Source organism: Cetorhinus maximus, chromosome 8 (genome assembly GCF_964194155.1).
Source record: "Cetorhinus maximus chromosome 8, sCetMax3.hap1.1, whole genome shotgun sequence".
NCBI classification, from domain to species: Eukaryota; Metazoa; Chordata; class Chondrichthyes; order Lamniformes; family Cetorhinidae; genus Cetorhinus; species Cetorhinus maximus.
Genome location: NC_135886.1, coordinates 119777488 through 119804303, shown reverse-complemented (window position 1 = coordinate 119804303; position 26816 = coordinate 119777488). Strand labels below are relative to the sequence as shown.

The window sequence follows — 26816 nt, the reverse complement described above, 5'->3', positions numbered from 1 at the left end:
CACTTGGAAGGAGAAATAAACAGCCAGGGATTTAAATAAAAAGAAAACATAGATACCAAATTAGTGAAAGAATTTGAAAAGCAAAACCTAAAAAGGGACTCCAGATAATATTTAGCAAGTCCTCTTTTCAGATCTACTTTCAATAAAAAAACAATTCACCATAACTGAACTACCAACGCCAGAAAAAATGAACGCAAAGACAGTACCTTAGAGGTTTGAGCTGCTTCTACAAGTTTCACAATCTGGGAGAGGGTGGTTTCAGAACCAACATGAGTAGCTTCAATCAATAAAGCTCCGTGCTGATTAATGGAACCTGCGATCACACTGCTCCCCAGTTTTTTAGTGACTGGCATTGCTTCACCTACAAACAATGCATGACACAAAAGAGACTAAGTTATATGCAACAAATAGCTCCAATAGTCCAATACTTATTCCTCCATGTAACATAACAAATTCCAACATGTTTTCACTGAGAACATTGTGTATAGCAATATAGAGGAGGACAGAGCACATGAAATAGATAAAAGCAGAAAGTGCTGGAAAAATTCAGCATGTCTGGCAGCATCTGTGGGGAGAGAAACAGAGGTAACATTTCAAGTCCAACATGACTCTGCTTTGGAACCATAATTTTCAACTTGAAACATAAACTCAATTTCTCCACAGATACTGCCAGACTGGAGTATTTCCAGCACTTTCTGTTTTTATTTCAGATTTTCTTTTATTTTAGAGCACATTATTTATCTTTCAGTGAGTTACAGGTCAGTAACCCAGTTGAGTAGTTTACATTTATCAGAATTCAATGGGGGTAGACCACAGAGGTGTTGTATACATACGTCCATTTGTTTCTCAACTGTTCGTTACAAAAGACTGACGAACAGGAATTATTTATCTTCCCCACTTTCCTTTAATCATCCTCTTCATGCCGAAAAGCAAGGAGGGCAGATGGCCCACAACAAGCTCTCCATCAACTGTGAAAAGGTGCAAGATAGCACACAAGATTGCTTTTGCTTTAGTTTTCCCTCCTATTCTCCTTGTGGAACAGCACCTGGCCTTCTTGAGAACTTCCTCCAGAAGGCATAACTAAAATTGAGCATGTAATATTGCAGGGTAAATGAGGAGAGGTTCCATTACTTCATATGTTAGTAAAACACAGTATATTTCTGTTTATAAATATTAGAGGCTTTTGCTCAAATTTACAGACGTCATACGCAGTGAGGAAAGTTTAGTATAAACTCCAGTCAATACATTAAAGGTTGCAGTTACAATGCCCCTTTTACATCACTTATCCCAAAGGCAGCATGGAAAATAACCTGTGAAGTCATTTCTGAAAAATGCTTAGGAGTTGCCTGGACCTCCTAGGCAATTTACAAACTAAAACAGCAGAGTAAAAAAATGTTTTGAGTGCATTTTGAATCTGCGCCCCCTGAAGACTCAAAGGTTACAATGTTCCTCTTTGAATTACTGACACGGAATGCTATTGTCTCCTTACCAGTAATCAGAGATTCATCAGCCATTGAATGCCCTTCAATAACTCTGCCATCGACAGGGAATTTTCCACCTGGAACCACCTTTACAATATCCCCGCGTTGTACCAACTCTACGTCAATTTGCTCTTCACTAAGGAGACATCATGCAAAAAAGAAAATGGCAGTCAGTCACAATTTATCCAAATAATGCAAATTAATAAATTAACGAGCATTATACGTGTTAAACATTTTTTTTGAAAAACACCCACCTTAAAATAGAATGGCTCTCATTTATCTTCACTATGGTTGCCTCAGTTGCCTGCAATGACATCAGCTTTGCAAGCGCTTCCGATGTCTTGCCCTGCAACAATAATTTTTATAATCTAATTTTAAAGAGTACATATTTAGAAAAGTTGCAATGATATAAAAAAAATCAACTATCCCTTCAATCACAAGGCAGCAGCATAGCCAAAACCAGGCCAACTTCACACAGTGAAAGTAGAAGTCCTGATCCAATTAAAATTATACTATCATTGTGATCAGATTGCTGAACAACACATGGCCTTCAAAGGTCTTTATCAGTACATTTCTATCAAACTTCAGAAGGAGTTCAACTGTTAAATATCTAAAATTCAACTTGCTTTGCCATTCTAATTTGCATATTCATAATTATGCAATGGCAAAATAATTCTATGTAACTGAGGCCTGCAATTATTATGAAATACATTTCTCACTTTTTTTTCTTTACAGCAAATGTATTTAAAAGATCAAAACATAAGATAATTTACTCTCTGGACTTTCCTCCAAGGTGGCATTAGCACTCTTCGCATGCATTATAAAGACCCTGAACTTCCTAACTTCAGCAAAAGTCCTGGCAAAGCAGTATAAACAGCTGTTTGTGCTACTTCTCAGGCGTTCTGCTAATCTCCTGCCAAAGAACCCCTGTGCAAATTCCAAGCGATCATTACTAAATCTGTAAGTGATACCTAACTAAAAGTCAGATCTGTATCAGCATTCAAATATAAATTCATTATAATTGCACTCTCATTGGCCATTTTGGCAGATTTCAATAGTGAGCAGGGAATATACATTAAAAACAAAAGAATTTTATGGATAGGTGACAGAGCAACAGTGCTACTGTAATTTCAACTATAGGCTGCCAAGCACAACTAAGTGCTTTCCATAAACAGCATTCGTCCCCAGGAATACCTGCAGGAAATCAATCTGAGCCACATGTTGGGATGCATGTGAGCATGGCCAAGGTTCTACTGACTGCGAAGCCACGAACGCATCCTTGATGGGCTGGGGAATTGAACAACACAGACAAAAAAAAAAATCACAAATTTAATTCCACATCTGAGCTTAGCATGGTATTGACAAAAGTACTGCAATTTGTCTCAGTGCCCTGAAGAAAAAATAAACATTCATTAGGCTTTGCCATCCTGAAGTCATCAGCAGACTTTGCTACAGGTGTGCATGTGATTTTTGGGTGATGACAGCTTCAGGCTCAGCCACAACATCACCCCCATTCAAAGAGTTTGTCTACACTCTTGGTCAAAAGTTCACTTATCAATACTGGTCAAACTGAAAGAGATCCTAGTATTGAACCATACTGTATAAATGTCCAAGCTAGTATCTTCACCTTCAGGAGAGAAGGGAAAGGAAGAAAATGGGCAATTAGTAGAAAAGGAAATTGAAGTCACAATACTATTAAAGTTAATCTTTTCTTTCCTCACCTTAGCTATGTGCTCAAGCCACCGCCCCAAGCCAATGAAGACAAACAGCATTGGAGGTGTATCGAAGAAAGTTATAGGGTTTACTTTGGCCTTTTCTATCATAGCAATGGCCAGAATGACACAGGAGTACACGAAAGCAATAGTTGTAGCCAGAACTATCAGCACATCCATGTTGGCAGTTTTGTGTTTCAGTGCCTTGTACGCTTGGATATAGAAGTACCATCCACCTACAAACTGAAAGAACTACTGGTTAAAAACTAACATCCAGAAGATTTTTGTTGCTTTGCATCCTCAAATATGTAAAATTCTCAGCAATCAACTAGCTTTGCCTCTTCCCATTTAATAACAGCTCTGCAATTCAAAGGAAGGTTGCATTGATATAATGCCTTTTACACCCTCAGGGCACCCCACTCTACAGTCAACTAAGTGCTTTTGAAATGTAGACACTGCTGTAATAAGAGCATAAGAAATAAGAGGAGTAGGTCCTTCGAGCCTGCTCTGCCATTCAACAAGATCATGACTGATCTTCTACCTCAACTCCATCATCCTGCTCTACACCCTAATTCCCTTAGTACCCAAAAATCTAATTGACTTCTGTTTTGAATATACTCAATGACTGAGCATCCGCGGCTCTTAGAAAATACTGAAGGCTCACAACCCCTTGAGTGAAGAAATTTCTTCTCATCTCAGTTCTAAATGGTTGACCCATTTTGAAACTGTCACCCTATGTTCTAGATTCCCCAGCTAGGAGCAACTACCTGGTCAAGCCTCTCAATCTTTTAAACTCCAGAGAATATAAGCCTAGTCTATTCAATCTCATCCCAGGAACCAGTCTAACCTGAGTTGCATTCCTTCTAAGGCAAGTATGTCCTTCCTTAGGTAAAGAAACCAAAACTGCACACCCTACTCCAGGTGTGGTCACATCAGTGCCTTATGTAATTGAAGAAAGACTCATTTACTCATACACCAATCTCTTTATAACAAAAGCCAACAACCTATTTGCCTTTCTAATTGCTTGCTGTACCTGTATGTTAACTTTCTTTGATAGGTGTACAAGGACACCCATGTCCCTCTGAATGCAAACATTTCGCAGTCTCTCACATTCAAAAAATGCTCTGCTGTTTTATTTTTCCTACCGAAGTAGACAACTTCACACTTCGCCACATTGTATTCCATCTGCCATGTTCTTGTTCACTCAACTAATATGACTATAAATCTATGCAGCTTCTTTGTGTCCTCCTCACAGCTTACTTTTCGACCTATGCATCATTAGCAAATTGGGATATGTTACAATCAGTCTCATAATCTCCGTCATTAATATAGAAAGTAAAAATAGCTGAGGGCCAAGAACCCCTAGCCTTGCAATTCTATGCTAGTGACAGTTTGCCAACACTAAAATGTCCCATTTATCCCGACTCTCTGTTCTGTCCATTAACCAAGCCACAATCCATGCCATGGGTCCTAATTTTGTGTATTAACCTTTTGTGTGGTATCTTATAGAATGCTTTTTCAAAGTTCCAATACACGACATCCACTGATCCTCCAATTTCCATCATACAAGTTACATCCTCAATAACCTATCAGATTTGGCGAACACGATTTCCCTTTCATAAATTTGTTGATTCTGCTTAATCATATTATGATTTTCTAAGTGCCCTGTTATCACAACCCTATATTAGATTCTAGCATTTTGCCTACTACTGATGTTAGGCTAACTGGCCTAACTTTCCCTTTTTCTCCCATCCTCCTTTCCTATGGTTACGTTTGCTCCCTTCCAATCCTTGGGAATGGTTCTAGAATTCAATGTAGAAGATGCAGCAGCCAATTGGTGCATAGCAATGTCCCACAAATAGCAATGAGATAATGGCCAGATGATCTGTTTCTGTTATGTTGATTGAGGATAAATGTGACTAGGACACCAAGAAGAACTCTCCTTCTCTTTTTCAAAATAGTACCATAGTATCTTATGTACATTATAGAAGGCAGCAAGTTCCAGGTCCCCACCACCCTCTCGGTGAAAGAAATTCCTGTCAAATCTCCTCTAAACCTCCTATCTCTTCCCCTAGGTTATGGACCCCTCAACTAAGGAGAATAGGGTCTTCCTATTCACTCTATCTAGACCCCTCATAATTTTATACACTCCAACCTTAGCCTCTTCTATTTCAAAGATGACAACACTAGCCTATCCAATCTTTCCTTATAACTAGAAGTCCAGACAACAACCTCATAAATCCTCTTTGCACCCTCTCTAGTACAATCACATCTTTCCTATCATGCAGTGACCAGAACTGCACGCCTTACTCCAGCTGTGGACTACCATTGTTTTACACAATTCCAGCATAGCTTTCCAGCTCTAATATTCTATGCCTCAGTTAAAAAAGGCAAGTATCTTGTATACTTTCTTGACCACCTTATCAACCTGTCCAGCCACCTTCATGGATCTTTGGACATGCACTCCAAGGTTCCTCTATACTTCAGTATCCCACTATTTATTGTCCATTCTCTTGCCTTGTTAGCCTTCCCAAAAGCATTAGCTCACATTTCTCCAGATTGAATTCCATTTCCCCGTATTCCGCCTAGTTGACTACTCCATTGATATCTTCCTGCAGTCACACATGTCAATTTTTGTATCATCTACAACTTCCTAATCATGTTCCATACATTCTATATACAGACCACAAAAAGTAAGGGACTTAGCACTGAGCTCAGCAGAACCCCACTTCCAATCACAAAAACACCTATTGCCCATTACCCTATGCTTTCTACCTCTGAGCCAATTTTGTGATCCAACTTGCCACTTTGCCTTGGATCGCATGGGCTTTTATTTTTGTGATCAGGCTGCCATATGGCACCTTATCAAAAGCCTTGCTAAAATCCATATAGACTAAAATCAATGCACCACTCTCGTCAACACTCTTCAAAAATTCAATGTTAGACAGACATGATCTTCCCTTAATAAATTTGTGCTGTCTTTGATTAATGTGTCTAAATGAAGATTTATCCTGTCCCTCAGAATATTTTTCAATAGTTTTTCTACCACCAAGGTTAGGCTGACTGGCCTGTAATTACTCAGTCTATCCCTTTCCCCCTTTTAATTTTACGTTAGTTGTCCTCCAGTCCTCTGGCACCACACCTGTAGCCAGAGAGGATTGAAAAATGATCTTCAGAGCCTCAGCTGTTTCTTCTCTTACTTACTTTAACAGCCTATACATTTCATCTAGGCCTTGGAATTTATCCACTTCCAAATATATTAATCCCTTTAATACTTCCTCTCTCACTCTGCTAATTTCATTCAATATTTCACACTCCCCTTCCCGATTGTAATATCTGCATCATCCCTCTCTTTTATGAAAACAGCATTTATTAAGAACCAAACCAATGTTCTCACCCTCCACGCACAGGTTACTCTCATGGACTCCAGTAGGCCTTACTCTTTGTTTAATAATCCTCCTGCACTTTATGCATTAATTTTTTAAAAATCTAGTTTTTCCTTAATTTTACTTGCTAATATTTTTAATGCCTTCTTTTAACTTTCCTAATTTCCTTTTTAATTTTATCCCCATACTTTTTATACTGCTGCAGTATTGAGCCTTTGGTATCTGTCATAAGCTTCTCTTTTTTTTCCAGTACAACACTCTCTTGATGAGAACTTGAACCCACAACCTTACGAATTAGAGGCAAGAATGTTACCATTAGCCATGTCTGACACCACAACAATCTAACTCATCTCCACCCCCACGGTTGTTTGAAGGAACCTCTATTGTCTCACCCAATATTTGTTGTCAGTGGGTGGAAATGCACAGCTGAAGTCTGCACAGACAGATCATTTTTAAAATGGGAATGTTGAAAGGAAACAATTCTCTATTCTTACTATGATGTTTTTTAATAAAACCTTTGTTAATGCTTCTTGATGGCTCAGTGGCAAGCATTATGAAACTGCATCATGTAGAACTGAAAGGTTTAATCTTTAATCTGTGCAGAGCTGGATATTTGAAATGGAACAGTGGTAGGGGGATATACAATGGGTCTCAGATCCCTGGACTGAGAAAAGGATTCAGGGAAAAAAAAAATCAGCCAAAGTCATAGGAAGTTTTTGACCTGAAAACACTTTTATGCAAATATATGTTTTAACGGGCTAACAGCTAATGGTTGAATCACAATTTCACAGCATTTCAGGTTTAGGCCACATTACATGTTTGAACATCCAGATACAGATTAAAAATTAGGTTCAACAAACCCATATCAGACAACGACACATACCTGAACTGGAATACAGAGTATGAAGGACAGCAAATTCATAATGGATAACCCAGGAAGGAGCTGTCGCTCCAGAAACATGGAGGCATGGTGTTTTTCAAGCTCGTTAGCACTCGAGTTATTCTGATGGCTCTTGTAGAATGCATGGTCTGCAACTATCATGTAAATCATCATGATCATCACAGGAATGCAAAAAAAGAGACTGATCAAGAAGGATCTCCTCCACCTAAGAGAAACAAGTCACAATAAAAGCCTTTTAATTATTACCAGAACTTAATAGGTCAAAATAGATGCAGTTTTCAAAAAAATACAAAACTCAGTAGTGCTGAAATGGATGACATTGTCCTTTCAACTTTGTGGCAAAGCATGCACAAAAGTTTGCAGTGAGCTTGGTTGGTTTCAATCCAGTGCTCATAGTACTTACTCTCCATTGATTTTCACTCTATTGGTTCTCATTCTGGAAAGTCAGAAGAATGACAGATGTGCATTAAGGAACCAGCACACTTCAGCAGCATTGATGTAAAATGCATGCTTTTTGCTGCATCTAATTTGTGCTATACATAACCTATACACAATTGTTGCAGAACTAAGTACAGTGGAAAGACATTTCAGCATAGATATTCTTTCTTGTTACAATATGTAAAATTTCTCCCTCAAAACAGAACAAACATTCAATTTTAATAATTTCAACAGCAAACCTGCTTCTCTCCCAACCACCCACCCCAACACATATAAAGGAAGCTTTTTGTTCCCACTGTTTGTACAGAAAAAAACTGGACGCACAAGTGTCCACAGCCATTATACTAAAAAGCAGGCAAGTCTTCATTCCAGTTAGATCAAACCATGTCATTGTTCAGATGAGTGCTACTTTACAATACTGATTTAAGGTCATCAGTGAATAATTAAACTATAATTTTCAAAATCACTAGATGATGCATCAACACAACAAACTCATATTGGCACAAGGACACAAATTCAGGTCTACCATTCCATCAATGTGGAGTTCCTAATTCCAACAGGTGGCAGGTACCACTCTAATGTGCTGCATTTCTCTATGGGAAAAGAGCAGGGGATAATTTTTTGAACGTATACAAAAACAAAATTAAGCTTCTGGACTCCAATAAGACTTTCTAACAGCACCACTTCCATCTTCCAAGGTATGCCTCTGTACTTAACCACCACATTATCAATTTTCCTGCTCCTATTTGGTTACAGTACCTTTACTTTAATCCTAGAAAAACAAATCCATCCTAACTTTACCCCTGTTTCTTTTCTATCAGCAAATGGATGCATTTTTAAATTCTAAAATTAATTTGCCTAGAAAAATTTGGCCTATCCATGATTTCCAGTATTTTTTCAGGCACCAGTGGAACTCTGCTTTGAACACTTTAGGGTCTCATCTATCAATGCCTTGGATAGAGCCAAAGTTTTGGTGTGATCTGGAATCATGATCTACCAGGCAAAATCATCATTACAGCCTCCTAGCAAAACTATTTTCTAGATACAAAAACGAAATACAGCAGATGCTGGAAATCTGAAATAAGAACAGAAAATGCTGAGCATACTCAGCAGGTCTGGCAACATCTGTGTAGAGGGAAACAGAGTTAATGTGTCAGATTGGTGACTCTTTGTCAGAATTGGGAAAAGTTAGAGAAATTATAGGTTTTAAGCAAGCTTCCTATGTTCACCCTGAAAACTAGAAAATTTCATCAACTTTGCTTTCAATTTCCACCCCTCCCTTGCCATTCTCAACTTTGTTATCCCCATTTCTGGGGATAGACGGTCAACCAACACTCACCAATAAGCCCACTAACTCCCACAGCTACCTCGACTACACCTCATATCCATTTTCTGTAAGGACGCTATCCTATTCTCCCAATTTCGCCATCCATCAAATGATCTAGCCTTCATATGAGCATTTCAGATACATTTTCCTTTTTCCTCAACTAGGACACCCCCATCCCACTGTGGTTGATTGTGTCCATGCCATTTCATACACTTCTGCTCATACTCCTTCTCTTCCCTCCCTGGGCCATGATAAGGTTCTCCTTCTCTTCATCTTAATCAAAGGATCATCCTCTGCCATTTCCACCACCTTCAGGCTGATACCATCACCAAACATATCTTCTCCTCCCCTTTGAGCTTTCCAAGGAAGCATTTATTTCTGACACACAAGCCCACTCCAAAATCAGCCCAATACCCTCTCCCCTTCCTCCGTCGCCTTTCCACACAAGTGTAGGAGATGTAACACCTGCCCTTTTACCTCCCCCCTTATATCTGTCCAGGGCTCCAAACTTTTCTTCCAAATGAAACAGCGACTTACTTGTGCCTCTTCTAATTTAGTCTATTGTATTCATTGCCCATAGTTCAGTCTCCTCTACATTTGGGAGACCAAATGCAGTTTGAGTGACCCCTTTGTGGGGCACCTCCGATTCAGATGCCATGTTCCCAAGCTCCCTTTGAAATTTGGCATTCTTGCGTCTGTTCTGATGAATGCATGATGAAAAGCTTCTTTCAGCATGTCTCTTTTTTTGCATTACCTTCCCTTTGTTCTTTTTCCCAACCATCCCCCTTTCATTTGTTTAAAACCTGTTAATTCTCTGATTTTTCCCAGTTCCGATGAAAGGCCAGTGACCTGAAACGTTAACTCTTTCTCCCTCCACAGACCTGTTGAGTAGTTCCAGTAGTTATTGTTTTTTTTGCTCATAGATATCTGCTTTCTTTTCTATTTGCTTGATTGTATACGAGTTCACTGCTCATCCTCTGACTTTGCTTCCATTAAGTCATGGATTCCCCAAGGCTTTGGCCTCTATCCAACACTGTTCCTTAAATAGCCTCCTCATTCATTACGCACTATTTTCCCGATGATTCTGCTCCACATATATCAAACTCTTCAGATTGCAGATCCACAATTGTTTACAATCTCTGATCCAATCAGTGAAAATTAATTGGCAATATCTTGACCTCTTCCCTATCCTTCAGTGGACAATGAAAATCAATCAATATGCTGAGCTGTCCAGAAAGCTTCTCGCCCAAGTCTAACAGCTACCATTGCTTATTAATAGCTACACCTTTAAGCTTTTTTCACACCTTAACATTACTGACCCATTGCCTCTGACCTCAAAACCAACTACCTGCTAGGGTGTGCTAGATAAAGCTCAGTTTCCTCTTTCACATCAAACAATTCTCAAGTCTCCACGAAACTTTAAATCTTTGTTGAATGGTGAATACAACAATAACAGTCTTCATCAGGGTGGGAAACAAGTTATGAAGATAAACTTGGGGTGGCTGTCAGAGCACAGAGAGCTATGGGAAGATTTAGTAGAGGGTTTTAAAATTATGAAGAGTTTTGATAGATTGAATAGAGAAAGACTATTTTCTCTAGTTAGGAAATCAAGGAGAAAATCGAGGAGAAAATATCAAGGTCATCACCAAGAATGAAAGCCACCAGCAGTGAGTGAGTAGCAGAAGTTAGAGGAAATTACACGGTGGGTTGTAGGAGGATGGAATGCTTTGTCACTGAGTAATTGAAGTAGAGACATTACGTCTTTCATAGGAGAACTAGGTAAACATTTGAAACAAAGAAATATATAGGGTTATGAAAATAACTGGAGGCAGTGAGATTAGTTTCAGATTGCTCTGGCAAAGAGCTGGCACAAATACAATGAGCTGAATGCCTTCCTTTTGTGTTGCACATTTTATTGTTTTATGAAATGTTATGGCAGCAGAGCAGATCCAATAGTTACAACATTTAGAAGCTATAGGATTCCCTGAATCATTCAGTAAAATAAAATTTTGATATGATTTTGAGCCTAATCATGGTACAGTGCACCATGACACAATGAGATTTGTAACAAAGCAAACAAGAAAAAAAGGTAGAAAATCTGCATTCAACTTCAAGGGATAGCAGCATGTCTCAAATTCTATTATAAAAACAAAAAACTACTGCGGATGCTGGAAATCCAAAACAAAAACAAAATTACCTGGAAAAACTCAGCAGGTCTGGCAGCATCGGCGCCAGTTTGCGTTTGGTCTCTCCAATGTAGAGGAGACCACATTGGGAGCAACGAATGCAGTAGACTAAGTTAGGGGAAATGCAAGTGAAATGCTGCTTCACTTGAAAGGAGTGTTTGGGCCCTTGGACGGTGAGGAGAGAGGAAGTGAAGGGGCAGGTGTTGCATCTTCTGCGTGGGCATGGGGAGGTGCCATAGGTGGGGGTTGAGGAGTAGGGGGTGATAGAGGAGTGGACCAGGGTGCCCCGGAGGGAACGATCCCTACGGAATGCCGCCAGGGGGGGTGAAGGGAAGATGTGTTTGGTGGTGGCATCATGCTGGAGTTGGTGGAAATGGCGGAGGCTGGTGGGGTGATAAGTGAGGACAAGGGGGACCCTATCATGTTTCTGGGAGGGAGGAGAAGGCGTGAGGGCGGACGCGTGGGAGATGGGCCGGACACGGTTGAGGGCCCTGTCAACGACCGTGGGTGGAAAACCTCGGTTAAGGAAGAAGGAGGACATATCAGAGGAATTGTTTTTGAAGGTAGCGTCATCAGAACAGATGCGACGGAGGCGAAGGAACTGAGAGAATGGGATGGAGTCCTTACAGGAAGCGGGGTGTGAGGAGCTGTAGTCGAGGTAGCTGTGGGAATCGGTAGGCTTGTAATGGATATTGGTGGACAGTCTATCATCAGAAATTGAGACAGAGAGGTCAAGGAAGGGAAGGGAAGTGTCAGAGATGGACCATGTGAAAATGTTGGAGGGGTGGAGATTGGAAGCAAAATTAATAAATTTTTCCAGGTCCAGACGAGAGCATGAAGCCGCACCGAAGTAATCATCGAGGTACCGGAGAAAGAGTTGTGGGAGGGGGCCGGAGTAGGACTGGAACAAGGAATGTTCCACATACCCCATAAAGAGACAAGCATAGCTGGGGCCCATGCGGGTACCCATAGCCACACCTTTTATTTGGAGGAAGTGAGAGGAGTTAAAGGAGAAATTGTTCAGTGAGAGAACAAGTTCAGCCAGACGGAGGAGAGTAGTGGTGGATGGGGATTGTTCGGGCCTCTGTTCAAGGAAGAAGCTGAGGGCCCTCAGACCATCCTGGTGGGGGATGGAGGTGTAGAGGGATTGGACGTCCATGGTGAAGAGGAAGCGGTTGGGGCCAGGGAACTGGAAATTGTTGATGTGACGTAAGGTGTCAGAGGAATCACGGATGTCGGTGGGAAGGGACTGGACAAGGGGAGAGAGAAGGGAGTCAAGATAACGAGAAATGAGTTCCATGGGGCAGGAACAGGCTGACACGATCGGTCTGCGGGGACAGTTGTGTTTGTGGATTTTGGGTAGGAGGTAGAAGCGGGCCGTCCAAGATTGGGCGACTATCAGGTTGGAAGCTGTGGGAGGAAGATCTCCAAAGGAGATGAGGTCAGTGACAGTCCTGGAAACAATGGCTTGATGTTCAGTGGTGGGGTCATGGTCCAGGGAGAGGTAGGAGGAAGTGTCTGTGAGTTCCTCTGACATGTCCTCCTTCTTCCTTAACCGAGGTTTTCCACCCACGGTCGTTGACAGGGCCCTCAACTGTGTCCGGCCCATCTCCCGCGCATCCGCTCTCACGCCTTCTCCTACCTCCCAGAAACATGATAGGGTCCCCCTTGTCCTCACTTATCACCCCACCAGCCTCCGCATTCAAAGGATCATCCTCCGCCATTTCCACCAACTCCAGCATGATGCCACCACCAAACACATCTTCCCTTCACCCCCCCTGGCGGCATTCCGTAGGGATCGTTCCCTCCGGGACACCCTGGTCCACTCCTCCATCACCCCCTACTCCTCAACCCCCACCTATGGCACCTCCCCATGCCCACGCAGAAGATGCAACACCTGCCCCTTCACTTCCTCTCTCCTCACCGTCCAAGGGCCCAAACACTCCTTTCAAGTGAAGCAGCATTTCACTTGCATTTCCCCTAACTTAGTCTACTGCATTCGTTGCTCCCAATGCGGTTTCCTCTACATTGGAGAGACCAAACGCAAACTGGGCGACCGCTTTGCAGAACACCTGCGGTCTGTCCGCAAGAAAGACCCAAACCTCCCTGTCGCTTGCCATTTTAACACTCCACCCTGCTCTCTCGCCCACATGTCTGTCCTTGGCTTGCTGCATTGTTCCAGTGAAGCCCAACGCAAACCGGAGGAACAGCACCTCATCTTCCGACTAGGCACTTTACATCCTTCCGGGCTGAATATTGAATTGAACAATTTTAGATCTTAAACTCCCTCCCCCCATCCCCACCCCGTTTCTTCCACCTCCCTTTTGTTTTTTTCAATAATTTATATAGATTTTTCTTTTCCCACCTATTTCCATTATTTTAAAATCTACAACTAATACCTTGTCAGTCTTTCCACCCCACCCCCAGTAGAGCTGTACCCTGAGTGTCCTGCCATCCATTCTTAATTAGCACATTTTCTTAGATAATATCACCACCTTCGACACCTCTTTGATCCTTTTGTCTGTGACATCTTTTGATTTTCTGCTCCTATCACTACTTGCTTGCATCTACAACCACCCACCCCCCCCGCCCCCACTCAACTTCTCTCCCCCGCCACCTTAAACCAGCTTATATTTCACCCCTCTCCTAACTATACTCAGTTCTGTTGAAGGGTCGTGAGGACTCGAAACGTCAACTCTTTTCTTCTCCGCCGATACTGCCAGACCTGCTGAGTTTTTCCAGGTAATTTTGTTTTTGTCTCAAATTCTATTGCCTTATATGTTACTTGTTCAGTCTTTCAAATTGGTTTCAACATTTTATAAATAATTTTTAATAATTTGAAGGTTAACTTCATATGTGGAACTTACCGACTGATTTCTTCTCTGTGATCCAGGTGACTTGCGGAGCGATCTCTTTTGACTAAGGAAGCTTCAAAGCCTAGATCCTGCACAAACAAACTAAGATTCAGGGCTCCTACATGATGGCATTGGTCCCTTTCACTGCCTTGACAAAATCATTCAATTGCATTGTACAGTGTCTTATGCTTAACTGTGTAAAGAACCTTAATTCATTCACATTATTCACATGCTTGTCATCAGTAGGGTTAGCATTTATTGCTGATCCCTAATTGCTCTTGAGAAGGCGTGAGCCTCCTTCTTGAACCTTTGCAGTCTGTATGGTGAAGGTGCTCCCCCAGTGTTTTTAGTTAGAGATTTCAAGGGCTTTACCTAGCAACGATGAAGGAAAAGTGATATTTTCCAAGTTAGGATAACATGTGAAATAGAGGGGAACTTGGAAGTTAGTTTTTCCATGCATCTGCTGTGTTTGCCCATCTAGGTGGTGGAGCTCATAGGTTTGGGAAGTGCTGTTGAATAAACTTTGGTGAGTTGCTGCAGCGCATCACAGTACACATTGCAGACACAGCGGCGGAGGGTGTGAATGTTTAAGGTGTCCACAATATCTACAATATTACACAGAAAATACAAGTATCTGTTTGATGTAGTGTTTATCAGGTAACATAAATATACTTAAGCCAGCTAAGTCTGTCCAATATGCAGTCAAGTCAAATGCAATCATCATGACCCTGTTCTTGGGCAACGCCAGGGGTGAATCGATGCAGAAAATCGCAAGATATTCGAGAAACAACATAGTACATGACAACAAGCAATTAGAATATATTTATAAAGCACCTTCAAATTGTCAGCTTATAACACAAAAGATTAAAGTAATCAAAACTTACCTCAATGCATTTGATGACATCACGAGGGCCAATGCACTCTGGGTCAAATCTGATGTGAGCCTTATTGGTTGCAAGAGCAACTGACGTATAGAGTATACCTTTGGTTTTCATAAGTGTTGATTCAATATTATGAACACATGAGGCACAAGTCATCCCTCGCACCTAGGTAAAAATCAAAGAACTTGAAGGAATTTTTTTTTTGATGAGGTAGCAAAGAGAGTTGACAAGAGTGATGCTGTTGATGTTATGTATACAAACTTCCAAAAGGCGTTTCATAAATTGCCACATAACAGACTTGCCAGCAAAGTTAAAACCCCAAAGAATGAAATGAACATTGTCAGCATGGATACAAAGTTGGTTCAGTGACAGGAAACAGTAGCGGTGAACAGTTGTTTTTCATACTGAAGGAAGGTATACAGCGGGGTTCCCCAGAGGTCGGTAGTAGGACACTGCTTTTCTTGATCTAGACTTGGTGTACAAGGTGCTCATTCAAATTTGCAGAGGACACAAAACTTGGAAGTATTGTGAACTGTGAGGATGATAGAGCACATAGACTGATGGACTGGGTGGACGTTGGCAGATGAAATTTAATGCAAAGAAGCTTGAAGTGATTCATTTTGGTAGGAAGGATAAGGAAAGGCAAAATAACATAGAGGATACAATTAACAAGAGAATTCAGGAGCAGAGGGGCCTGGGGGTATATGCGAACAAATCATTTAAGGCAGCAGTGCAATTTGAGAAAGTGGTTAATAAGGAATATAGGCTCCTGTACTTTATATAAAAGGGGCACAGGGTACAAAAGCAAGGAAATTAAAATGAACCTGTGTAAAACACTGGTTCAGCGTCAACTGGAGTATTGTGGGTACCACATTTGGAAGGATGTGTAGGCTTTAGAGGCAGTTCAGATAAGAATTATGAGAATGGTTCCACTGATAGGGGACTTCAATTACGAGGCCAGTTTGGAGAAGCTGGTGCTAATTTCCTTAGAGAAGAGGAAGTTGAGAGAAGATTTGATGGAGGTTTTCAAAATCATGAGTGGTTTGGACAAAGCAGATGGGGAGAAATTATTCCCATTGGCGGAAGAATAGAGAACAAGAAGACAGCAATTTGAGGTGAATCGACATAGAATCAAAGGTGACATGAGGAAAAAAGCTTTTTTATGCAGCGTGTGGTTAGATTCTGGGAATGCACTGCATGAAAGTTTGATGGCGGCAGATTCAATTATGGGATTCAAAAGGGAATTGGTTAATTATCTGAAAGGAAAAAGGTTGAAGGCTACCAGAAAGGTCAGGAGAGTGGAACCAGCTGAGTTGCTCTTGCAGAGAACTGGCATGGACCTGATGGGCCGACTGGCCTCCTTCTGTGCTATAATCGTCCTATGATTCTATGAAATATTTCTTCAAAACCATTAAGTTGTGAAAGTTAAAGTGAGCTTTCTTCATTCTGGATGAGAACTCATCTGCAGCTGAGTGCCAGTGGCTGACTGCAATCAGACACGATAAGAGTTAGCTTGTTCCTTCAGGGAAGATGGGGATGGCGGGGTAGTAGCCCCCTAACTATGCTGGCAGACTGAATATCACCAATCAGCAGAAAAGTGCAACAGCTGAACTCTTAAATTTCTCCAGAACGTAGTCAACATTCGGCCCATTGATTGCTTGCAAGTTCAATTGCTCAAAAGTGGCATAATGTAACAGTTCTCTCAGCCTCAAGGCTTTACCATCATGAAAATGTAATAATTCTCATAATATTAGTGATTTATTGTACAAGCGGGTTTACAGTGGGGTTTGGATAGTTTCTCTGTGTACATGTGTGTGAGGGGGATTTAACTGAATTGAAGACAGCTGGTCTGGAGGCTTTGAGTCATCAACAAGAAGCTAGGTTTGAAGTGCTAAATATGTAAACATGGCTGAAGTTTTAGAATGTGAGGTGTGAGGAAAATCTGCATTGATAGATAAATTAGGGTAATTTGAATTTCAAAGAGATGGTAGGATGTTACGTCTAGCTAGAGGAAGCTAAGCAAAAGTGTTTATTTTTCCCCAAAGATTACTAATAATATGCACACTATGAGGTAAGTTCCAAAGACATATCAGAACAATTGAATTTGCATTAAAAAGGGAAAACACGTATAAACATGTATAAAGGAGAGAAGGCTATGTGTAAGAGGGGAAGGAATTCTAAGATCTAACACAAGTGTGAAAAGCCTCCAGCCTTTGTGCACCAAGTTGCTGTCTACAGGAACCGAAGCCAAGAAAACTCACTTTGAATTCTCTTATCCAGGGTAGGATAGGAGAATAGGACAGACAGAGTGTGCTGCTTTGCCTGGATCTGTTTAACTCTATTTGTTTTTACTGTTGCCTTAACAGAGATATAACTGGGAGCCAGATTAATGAGGGGTTTTAGGAGTTATTATAGTAGTAATTTGTAGGCCTATGTACGTGCTTGAAATCTTTTCTTTTGTTAATAAATGTTTAATTTAGCTTTCTAAAAACCTCTGAAGTTGTGGTAGTCTTATTACTTCTGAATTCAGGGCATGCATCTTGAAATAAAATACAAATTGCAAAACAGTTGTGACTGCGTGATCAAGTTTCCCTCATGAATTTGATCTGACAGGCACACATCATCTGCCAGGCACACATCATCTGTCATGTCATAACATTACCAAGGACTCACCTGGCCATGAAAAGTATTTCTAAACATCTGGCAAGTCAGGGTTGGCAGTAGCTATGTATCTCACGATGAAATTTTTGGGTGGTTGGGATTCCTGCACTTGATACTCCGAACAATTTAGCAATATTTGAACTGAATACTCACAACAAGTTCCAATTGACCATCTGATCCATCATAGTCCTCCAGCACAGAAGCTCCAAAGCCCAGTTCCTTTATCAACTCAGCAATGTCTGGGGGCTTTACGATCCTTGGGTTATACCTCACTTCTGCCTTTCCAGCCATTAGGGCGACCAATACAGAATATATTCCTTGGCAGAACCAAAAGTGTAAAATTCACAGTCAGCTAAAATGCTGCATTGTGACTCCTGCTTTTAACACTGAAAACAATTTCAGGATTTGTGGTACAGGTACCATCAATACCCACATACTGCTAACATTTTGTAGTTGCTGAACGAGTTAAAAGTAGTAAGATGCAAGAGGTTAAATAGTAGCACCTTAGTTAGGTTATTTACTGCCTGAACCCTGACTGATGAATTTTGGCTGAAAATGCATTTTGTGCATTTAGAAAAGAACTCAGTAGGAGAAAGTGAAAATGCCAAGGCGAATTTTAATTCAAAGTTCTAAAAACAGATATCTAACGCTATGTTAGTGATGGCAAGAATTAGGGTATAATAAGTGAGCCACACTGCATGCTAGAAGCTACATACATTCACACACAGAGTCCTGTCCTTTGCAGACAGAAGAAGCACGTCCACTCATTGCGCCTTTGTCAACTAAACAAAAGCTTGGGGACAGGCATTCCCCATGGTAATGCCTTGATCCAGCAGAGTCAACCTGCCTGGTTTGAATTTAAACAAAAGCTTGGCAGTTAATTATTCCCTTGTGCATTCTCCATGGCAACATTTCTATCAATCAGAGCCCATTTGCTAACCAGTCAGCACTCTCTTGTCATGCAGTATAAATTGTTGCTCCCATTACAATTGGCATTCTTGTGAATCTGACCTGATGAGTGCAAGACAAAAAGCTTCAACAGCATGTCTCTTTTTTTCAGCAATACTCGAATATATTTAATGCCCAGCACAGGAAATGAAAATGTGATCTTGGCTTATCAGCACCATGCGTAAAGCAAATGCCACATTCAAATATATAAATAGATAAATCGTTGCACATAAAGTGCTGTAGATACATAAATGTGGTGTCGCTCTCCCTTCAAGCTAAGAGAAATAAAACATTGTGCCTCAATCATCATAATTAAACTAGAAGAGCTTGAGAAAAATATGAAATTTTCAATACAAAACATACACAGAGGACAGTTATTATTTATGCAATTGCATAAATATGTATTATTTTATCAAAAAAAAATACCTTAAGTGGACTAATGGATAATGGGTTGGACTACAGGCTGTGGCCAGAGCCAAGGTTACAATGTGGCAGCAGATTAAGATAGGGCCGTGCTGAACAAAACATTGGTGTCGGGGGGGGCGGGCTAGAGAGAAGGGGGTGCGGGGGCCAGAGAGAGAGGCTAAAAAAAGTGGCTAGAAAATCATTGGTCTATGGTGTGGAACAGTGCAAGCTGGAAATGAGGCTTACATTGAGACAGTGTCATAGGATTTGCGCAGTGTGGACGGTTGGTACAGTACGAACAGGCTTACATGAGACCATGCTTCAATGTCAAATTAAGATTATCTTAATAGAGATGAGGGATCATGGGGGTCAGAACGTGGGTGATGGGGGGAGGTGGGTGGATAGAGAGGAAGGGAAGACAATTGGGCCGCAAGTACGCAAAGGAAAAAAAGAGTCTCCCAGCTGGGACATGCCATGATGCAGCACCTTGGGTGATACACACACACAAAACCTTTATGAAATAGATGCATAAATGCAAAAATTGAAGCGTAGAGCTCCTTTAACACCAGAAACATTAATAATGCTTTCTGTGGAGGCCTGTAACGGATATCATTTGGAAAACAAGTATCTGAATTTTGCTTTATAAATTTAATTCAGAGTTTCAAATCAGTTTAAAATCAAAATCTACAAAATCATCTTACATGCGTTCAATACTAATAGAAATTAAAAGGAAGGTTTAAATGTCTAAGAAGGCTATAATTTAATTAAGTGGTTCAGAAGAAAGCCAAGGATGATTGGAGTGACTTATGGTTGTCATCTGAAAGCCAAAATTACATTACAATCCCTTATTGATTCACAAACATTTTTCTCCTCACACTTAATATGTATTAAAGCAGAACTAAATTTAATTAAGCTGTCAAGTTTGATTGACTCTGGTCAGACTGGGAACACACTGAGCCCTTCAGGGCTATTTTTATTGCAGGACTTTCAAGATTGGAATTTTTGAAGCCTGTTGGTTGCAGGAGGCACAGAAAATACAAGATTAGGCGCTGCAGTTTTAAGGTTCCGATAAGGAATGAGTGAGAGCTGAAAACTGTGTGACGGGTCTCAACTTCAGCAAAGCGGGTGCTGCACTGGATGCTACAGACGAGTCCAAAGGGGAATCTTACTCCAGCCTCAAACAATCCCTGGCGCAAGTCCCAACGGGTGATAAGCTGATCCTCCTTGGCAACTTCGATGCCAGAGTTGGGAAGGACACAGAACTCTGCGGAGATGTAATCGGCAGAGAGGGAAATCCAACACCAACAGTACCTTGCCGCTAACAAAATGCCTAGAACACAGCCTTGTCATAACCAACACCCTGTTCTGTCAAAGAGACAAATACAAGGCCTCATGGTACCACCCTCGCTCCAAGCACTGGCACCTGCTTGATTACTTCATTGTCCAAGTGAGGGACAGCAAGGACGTGCATTATTCCTGCACCATGACAGAAGCCGATGACTGCTGGGCGGCTTACTGCCTAATTCACTCTGTCGTCAACATCAATGTAGCCCCAAAGCAGCGACGGCAACAGAAGTAATGCCGCAGGAAAATCAACACTGAGGCACTCAAGGACCCTGATAAGACAACCCTATTTAGCCAGCACATCACTGCCAGCCTGGCGACTCCCCATGACCCAGAGACAGCGTCCACAGTGCCTGGTATGCCCTCAAGGCCTCCATCATCAGCACCTGAAAAGAGACGCTTGGTCACTTGACCAGGAAACACCAAAGCTGGTTCTATGAGAGCGACCAGGAGATGATAAGCCACAAGCACAAGGCATTTCTGAACCCGAAACAGCAATTCAACCTGAGAGCAAATAAACAGCTCTACAGGCAGCTGAAGGCTGAGGTCCAGCAAAAATCCCACGACCTAAAGAACAGATGGTGGGTAGAGAAGTGCAGGAGATCCAACAGTTAGCCAACAACAATGACATGCGAGGTTTCTTCAGCGCAGTCAAGACCACTTACAGCCTAAGCACCCAAGGCCCCACTCCAATACCGGCCAAGAACGGAGAGGTGCTCATCAAGGACAAAGAGGCAGTCAGCGCCTGCTGGAAGGAGAACTTCAAAGATCTTCTTAACAGAAACTCTGTCTTCAACACGAGTGCCCTCGACTCCATCCCGCAGCATGCTACCCGCCACCATCTCAGCACAACCCCCAACCTGGCACAAGGTCGTAAAGGCCATTCGACAGCTAAAGAGCAACAAGGCATCAGGAGTAGATGGAATCCCCGCCGAAGCACTAAAGCATGGCAGAGAAGCACTATTGGCATGAATACATGGCCTCATCTCCCTTATCTGGAAGGAGAAGAGATTGCCAGGAGGTCTCAGAGACGTGACCATCTTCAAAAAAGGTGACAAGTCCAACTGCGCTAAATATAGAGGAATCCCCTGCTGCTGGCCAAAGGGAAGGTCATCGCAAGAATCCTCCTCAATCTCCTTCCCCCTGTGGCTGACGAACTCTTCCCAGAGTCACAATGCAGATCTGTCCACTAAGGGGCACAACAGACTTGATCTTCACCGCACGGCAACTGCAAGAGAAATGCAGGGAACAGCACCAACCCTTGTACATGGCCTTCTTTGACCTCTCAAAAGCCTTTGACACCATCAACCATGAAGGATTATGGAGCATCCTCCTCCGTTTCGGCTGCCCCAAAAGTTTGTCACTATCCTCCACCTGCTCCACGATGACATGCAAGCCATGATCCTGACCAAAGGATCTACTGCTAACCCAACCCATGTTTGGACCGGGAACAAGCAAGGCTGTGTCATCGCACCGACCCTTTTCTCAATCTTCCTTGCCGCAATGTTCCATCTCACCCCCAGCAAGCTCCCCGCTGGAGTGGAGCTAAACCACAGAACAAGTGGGAACCTGTTCAACCTCTGTCACCTGTAGGCCAGATCCAAGGGCATCTCATCTGTCTTTGAACTACAGTATGCGGAAAATGCTTGCACCTGCGCACAGTCTAGGCCGAGCTCCAAGCCAACTTCAACACCTTCAGCAAGGTGTACGAGAGCATGGATCTTACACTAAACATCCGTAAAACAAAAGGTCCTCTCTACCAACCTGTCCCCTCCACAATGCATTGCTCCCCCCCTTATCAAAATTCACAATGAGGCCTTGGACAACGTGGACCACTTTCCATATCTTGGAAGGCTACTGCCAACAAGGCCAGACATCGATGACGAAGTTCAACACTGCCTTCTGTGTGCCAGCGCAACCTTCGGCCGCCTGAGGAAGAGAGTGTTTGAAGACCAGGGCCTCAAACCCAGCACCAAGCTCATGGTTTACAGAGCAGTAGCGATACCCACCCTCCTATATGGTTCAGAGACGTGCAGGCACCTCAAAACTCTGGAGAAGTGCCACCAGCACCGCCTCCGCAAGAACCTGCACATCTATTGGAAGGAAATGCACATCAACATCAGTGTTCTCAGTCAGGCCAACATCCCCAGCTTTGAACCATTGACCACGCTCAATCAGCTCCGCTGGGCAGGCTACATCGTCTGCATGCCTGACACGGGACTCCCAAAACAAGCACTCTACTCGGAGCTTCAACACAGCAAGTGAGCCCCAGGAGGGCAGAAGGAATGCTTCAAGGACACCCTCAAAGCCTCCTTGAAAAAGTGCAACATCCCCACTGACATCTGAGAAGGCCTGGCCCAAGATCGCCTGAAACAGAGGGAAAGCATTCAGGAAGGAGCTGAACACCTCGAGTGCCATCGCCAAAGGCTAGTTGAAGCCAAACGTCGACAACGAAAGGAGCATGTGGCAACCTGAACACCCCACCCACCTGTTCCCCTACCACCGTCTGCCCCACCTGTGGCAAAGACTGTAGGTCGCGCATTGGACTCTTCAGTCGTCTGAGAACTCATTTTTTGTGTGGAAGCAAGTCATCCTCGACCCTGAGAGGCTGCCTAAGAGAAGAGAAGTTACAAAAAGAAGTTGGAGCATATAGGATGGCTTACTTAGTTAGAAGGACAAAAAAAATGCAGCCCCATCCGTAATAATGATGAAATTGAGAAACAAGAAAAATTGCATAAAGGGAGAGAGAAGTTGAAGGCTTGATGTGAGAAAGCCAAGAGGTTATTTTTGCAGTCATTTCATTGCACAATTCAGAATCTAATCAGGGAACTATTTTGCAGTTATGATGACAAAAAGAAACAATGCTAGATGTTTCAACTAAAAATAAAAAGCTGTAATTACACAGGTCAGTTTGCACCCAAACAGAAAAGTGTTTTCCATCAAGCTGAAATGTTAACCTTTCTTCCTCTTTCATACACTGGATTGGTTGATCTCAGCCAAGGTAGCAACTGGTAGCATGAGAGTTGACCTCAGCAATCTTTGCCCAGAAATATAAACACTGGGATGGTTCCCATTCTTCATCACAATGGGCTTCAGGTGAGGACAGGAATGAGCAGAGAAATGTTACATTCTCTATGCTCTCATTGTACATATGCAAGACATGATCACCAAATCATCTAAAGGAAAGCTGCAGAGTGCAGATGAACTAGACAGGGCCATTAATTAACAGCTTCAGGTGTTGAAAAAGGAGGAATCACTCTTGTTCACTTTCACACACAACAGAATGTTGCAACTTGAGATTTCAGAGAGAGAATAAACTAAAATTAATAACTTGTAAAAGGTTTGTAGTAAATTAAATCCCATAGAAGGTACAGAACAAATTTTCTTACCATCCTCCTGTTTCAAGTTCCTCTCAATGTTAGCCACACAGGATGCACAGGTCATGCCGGTAATCTGAATAAAACATTTTTCTGGCGCTAGAGCCTCTGTGTTCTGTTGGGTGATGCCCGGCTCCTGTGATAGCATCTCTCCTTTCATGTTGGTCATCCCAGTTTCACGTAGCCCATTCCTCAATTTTTTGTCTTTTACAGACACTTTGGGCAAAACTTCTGTTGGTAATACTGCAGGTTCTGTACTTGCTGCAATTATATAATTTGGGTAACATTTTCAGTTATGATAAAAAAGCATTATAAAACTTGTCCGCAAATTCAAAGCCAGCAACTATTCTACTTTCCTCAATTGATGTCAGCAATTAAATGTTTTCACTGAGATATAAGTCCTCCATTTTTATAGAGCCTCTCTACATTGCTTGAATAATGTGTCTTGGCTTCAGCCCCAGGAGAGCAGCTTCTTTATGCCTGTGTAATATTTCCATTTCACACACCAACCACCCAAGCCTTCAAGTAAGATTGCCACTGAATTGCTGCCACTCTGATTACTAGGAGCCAGGTAAAACTTTGCTAAAACTATACCAGATAGGACCCTTACAACTTACAAAGGAATTTGGCAGTCCATTAGTTTAGACGGGATTTAACCCCAGGTCAGAATGGAAGAAAAATGCCCAGTTCTACTATGCACAGAAATCCTTTCCTAACGGACTCATGATGGGGTATGGTTCTTAATATCCCACCCAAAATATGGGCCTAAGCAGTGAGCACTTGCAGGCTGCTGACTAAAGCAGGGTGGCATCACAACCAAGCCTGATCCCCTTCTCACATAACACAGTCACTTGTAGCAAAAGCCAATGCATGAAACTTTGGAATAAGAACCCCTACTTGTTTCTTTCCCCCCAAAATTAACCTTACTGCCTTTGGATTAAGTGATGCATTCTGGTTAAGATTATGGCTATATGGCTCACTCCTATAATCTGCAGTGAATTTAACAACAAAAGTTTGCTCTCTTCACTTATTTAAAAAGATAACTGAGAGCACACTATACTTAATGAGCAGAATACTCCAATTTTCCTTAATATTTGGTTATGATTCTTCTTTTTGCTCCAGTCAAGGGACGCACATACAACCTAAGCAGGTAATGTCAGCATTCTGATATTCTGACACCTTAAATTCTCCCTCAACAGTACTGCATCTAAGCAAAGCTCACACCAACCAGAAAACAAAAAAGGATGGGACTTCTCCACTAAACAGGTTTGTGGTTCCTAGCAGTGTACCAAGAGCGGTAATGATCTGAGAGTCAACCATGCACCTTACCCTTAAGATCAAGTGGATTAGGGAGGGTGATCAGTAGACGATCAGAAAGGGTGTGCATAGTTCCAAATTTTTTTTTAAAATCTAGAAAAGGAAAAGCATACTTAGTTATATTAAAAAGCGTTACCAGGAAGAATGGCCTCAAATCCCATGTCATCTATCATGTCCCTCAGTTCCTCGGGGTTGGTAAATAGAGGATCATACTCCACAGTTCCACTCTGCTGTGCTAGAGAAACATGAATTGATATCACTCCACTTTTATTTGAAATGTTTTCTTCGATAGATTTCACACAAGAATTACAAGTCATTCCTTTAATATTAATCACTGTCACACTGCTCAACCAATGCTTCCTTAAATCCAAAGTAGGCAGCTGTGGTGAAGATAGCAAAGGATGCTGAGCAGCACTAAGAGCAGGTTTTTCAGGGTGACATTCATTGGGGAGTGAAACTTTGAAATTTCCTGGCGGCAAGGCCTCAATAGCCTGTTTTAAGGCATTTGGAGTAATCATGGCTGGGTTGTATTGTATGGTAGCACTCTTAGATTCCAAAGAAACCTTGATGTTGTGCACAGCTGGGAGTTCCGATACGTTACTCTCAATGTTCGTTACACAGGAACCGCAGTGCATGCCATCTATTCTGAGGATCAAGTTTGTTTGTCTGTTGGTCACCTCCTGTGGGTCAAGTTTGGTCACCTGAGTTGCATTTATTAGGCGCTCAATGTTAAAATCAAGCTTCAGAGGTTTGGCCTTGGTTTTGATTGTGGCAATAAATCCAGCACTTTCGATTTGAGTCCTGAGGTCCTCTGGTGTGATGAGGTGGGCTTGGTACACAATCGTGGCTTCCTGACTATTCAAAGAAACTAATATTTAAAAAGAAACATCGAGTTAATTTTAATTAAATTGATTAAAACAGTTTTTAAATTATGTAAACGTAAAACATTAATTTTTCAATAACCAAGATCAAAAAACTCCTGCTCTCCCGAATGGCCTAAAAGACAAAAACTCTATGAGATGTAGCACTAAACCACACAAACCTGAAGGTCTTTGGATTAATTCCAAGCTGAGACCAACAAATTCAACAGACTCCGAAACTCCAACTGGAGTCCCTGTCCTTGGGCTAGGGGTGAAAAACCAACAAGGGTTCCAAGTCTTCACTGACTATGGCTAAAGAGTTTACTTGGCGCACATCAGGCCAGGATACAATTAGGCTCGACTGTTAGGTCCTCCACATTCATGCTGACCACGATTTGGCCAATGTTCAACACCTATGCACACATTTGAAGAATGCCTCTTGGTCAAATACCAGAGGGCTTCCAGCCCTTGTGGAATCGCACCTAGCAACAGTCAGTTCCTCAATGAAAGAGGAAAGGACAACAAAAACACAGAAAAAGTACCACAGTTCAACCAACATCTTTATATTTCATGAGTGATGTTTCATCAAAACAAGGGGATCCCATTGAAATGTTAATTTATCTTTTCCTTTCTGATGGTCATTCACATCTGTGCACTTCCTTTTTTTTCTATTTATAATCACTTTACATTTTTTTTCTAATACTTTTGCAATACATTACTTTGTTTCAGAGAAAATA

The 26816-nt window shown here is 41.9% G+C and overlaps 1 protein-coding gene across 3 annotated transcripts in view; it reads right to left on the bottom strand.

Moving 5' to 3' along the window:
- LOC144683920 (copper-transporting ATPase 1-like) overlaps positions 1 to 26816 on the bottom strand; it is a 75899-nt gene that overhangs the window by 25932 nt on the left and 23151 nt on the right. For 2 of the 3 annotated variants that reach the window (XM_078547494.1, XM_078547493.1), the window contains 10 exons: positions 25356 to 26087; positions 23915 to 24163; positions 17982 to 18145; positions 15171 to 15332; positions 14299 to 14375; positions 7463 to 7685; positions 3203 to 3436; positions 1736 to 1827; positions 1490 to 1617; positions 207 to 361 (listed from right to left, as the gene is read on the bottom strand). In XM_078547494.1, coding sequence (XP_078403620.1) covers positions 207 to 361; positions 1490 to 1617; positions 1736 to 1827; positions 3203 to 3436; positions 7463 to 7685; positions 14299 to 14375; positions 15171 to 15332; positions 17982 to 18145; positions 23915 to 24163; positions 25356 to 26087 — 2216 coding nt within the window. The remainder of the gene's footprint in view (positions 1 to 206; positions 362 to 1489; positions 1618 to 1735; positions 1828 to 3202; positions 3437 to 7462; positions 7686 to 14298; positions 14376 to 15170; positions 15333 to 17981; positions 18146 to 23914; positions 24164 to 25355; positions 26088 to 26816) is intronic. The other variant, XM_078547495.1, reaches the window with a different exon arrangement.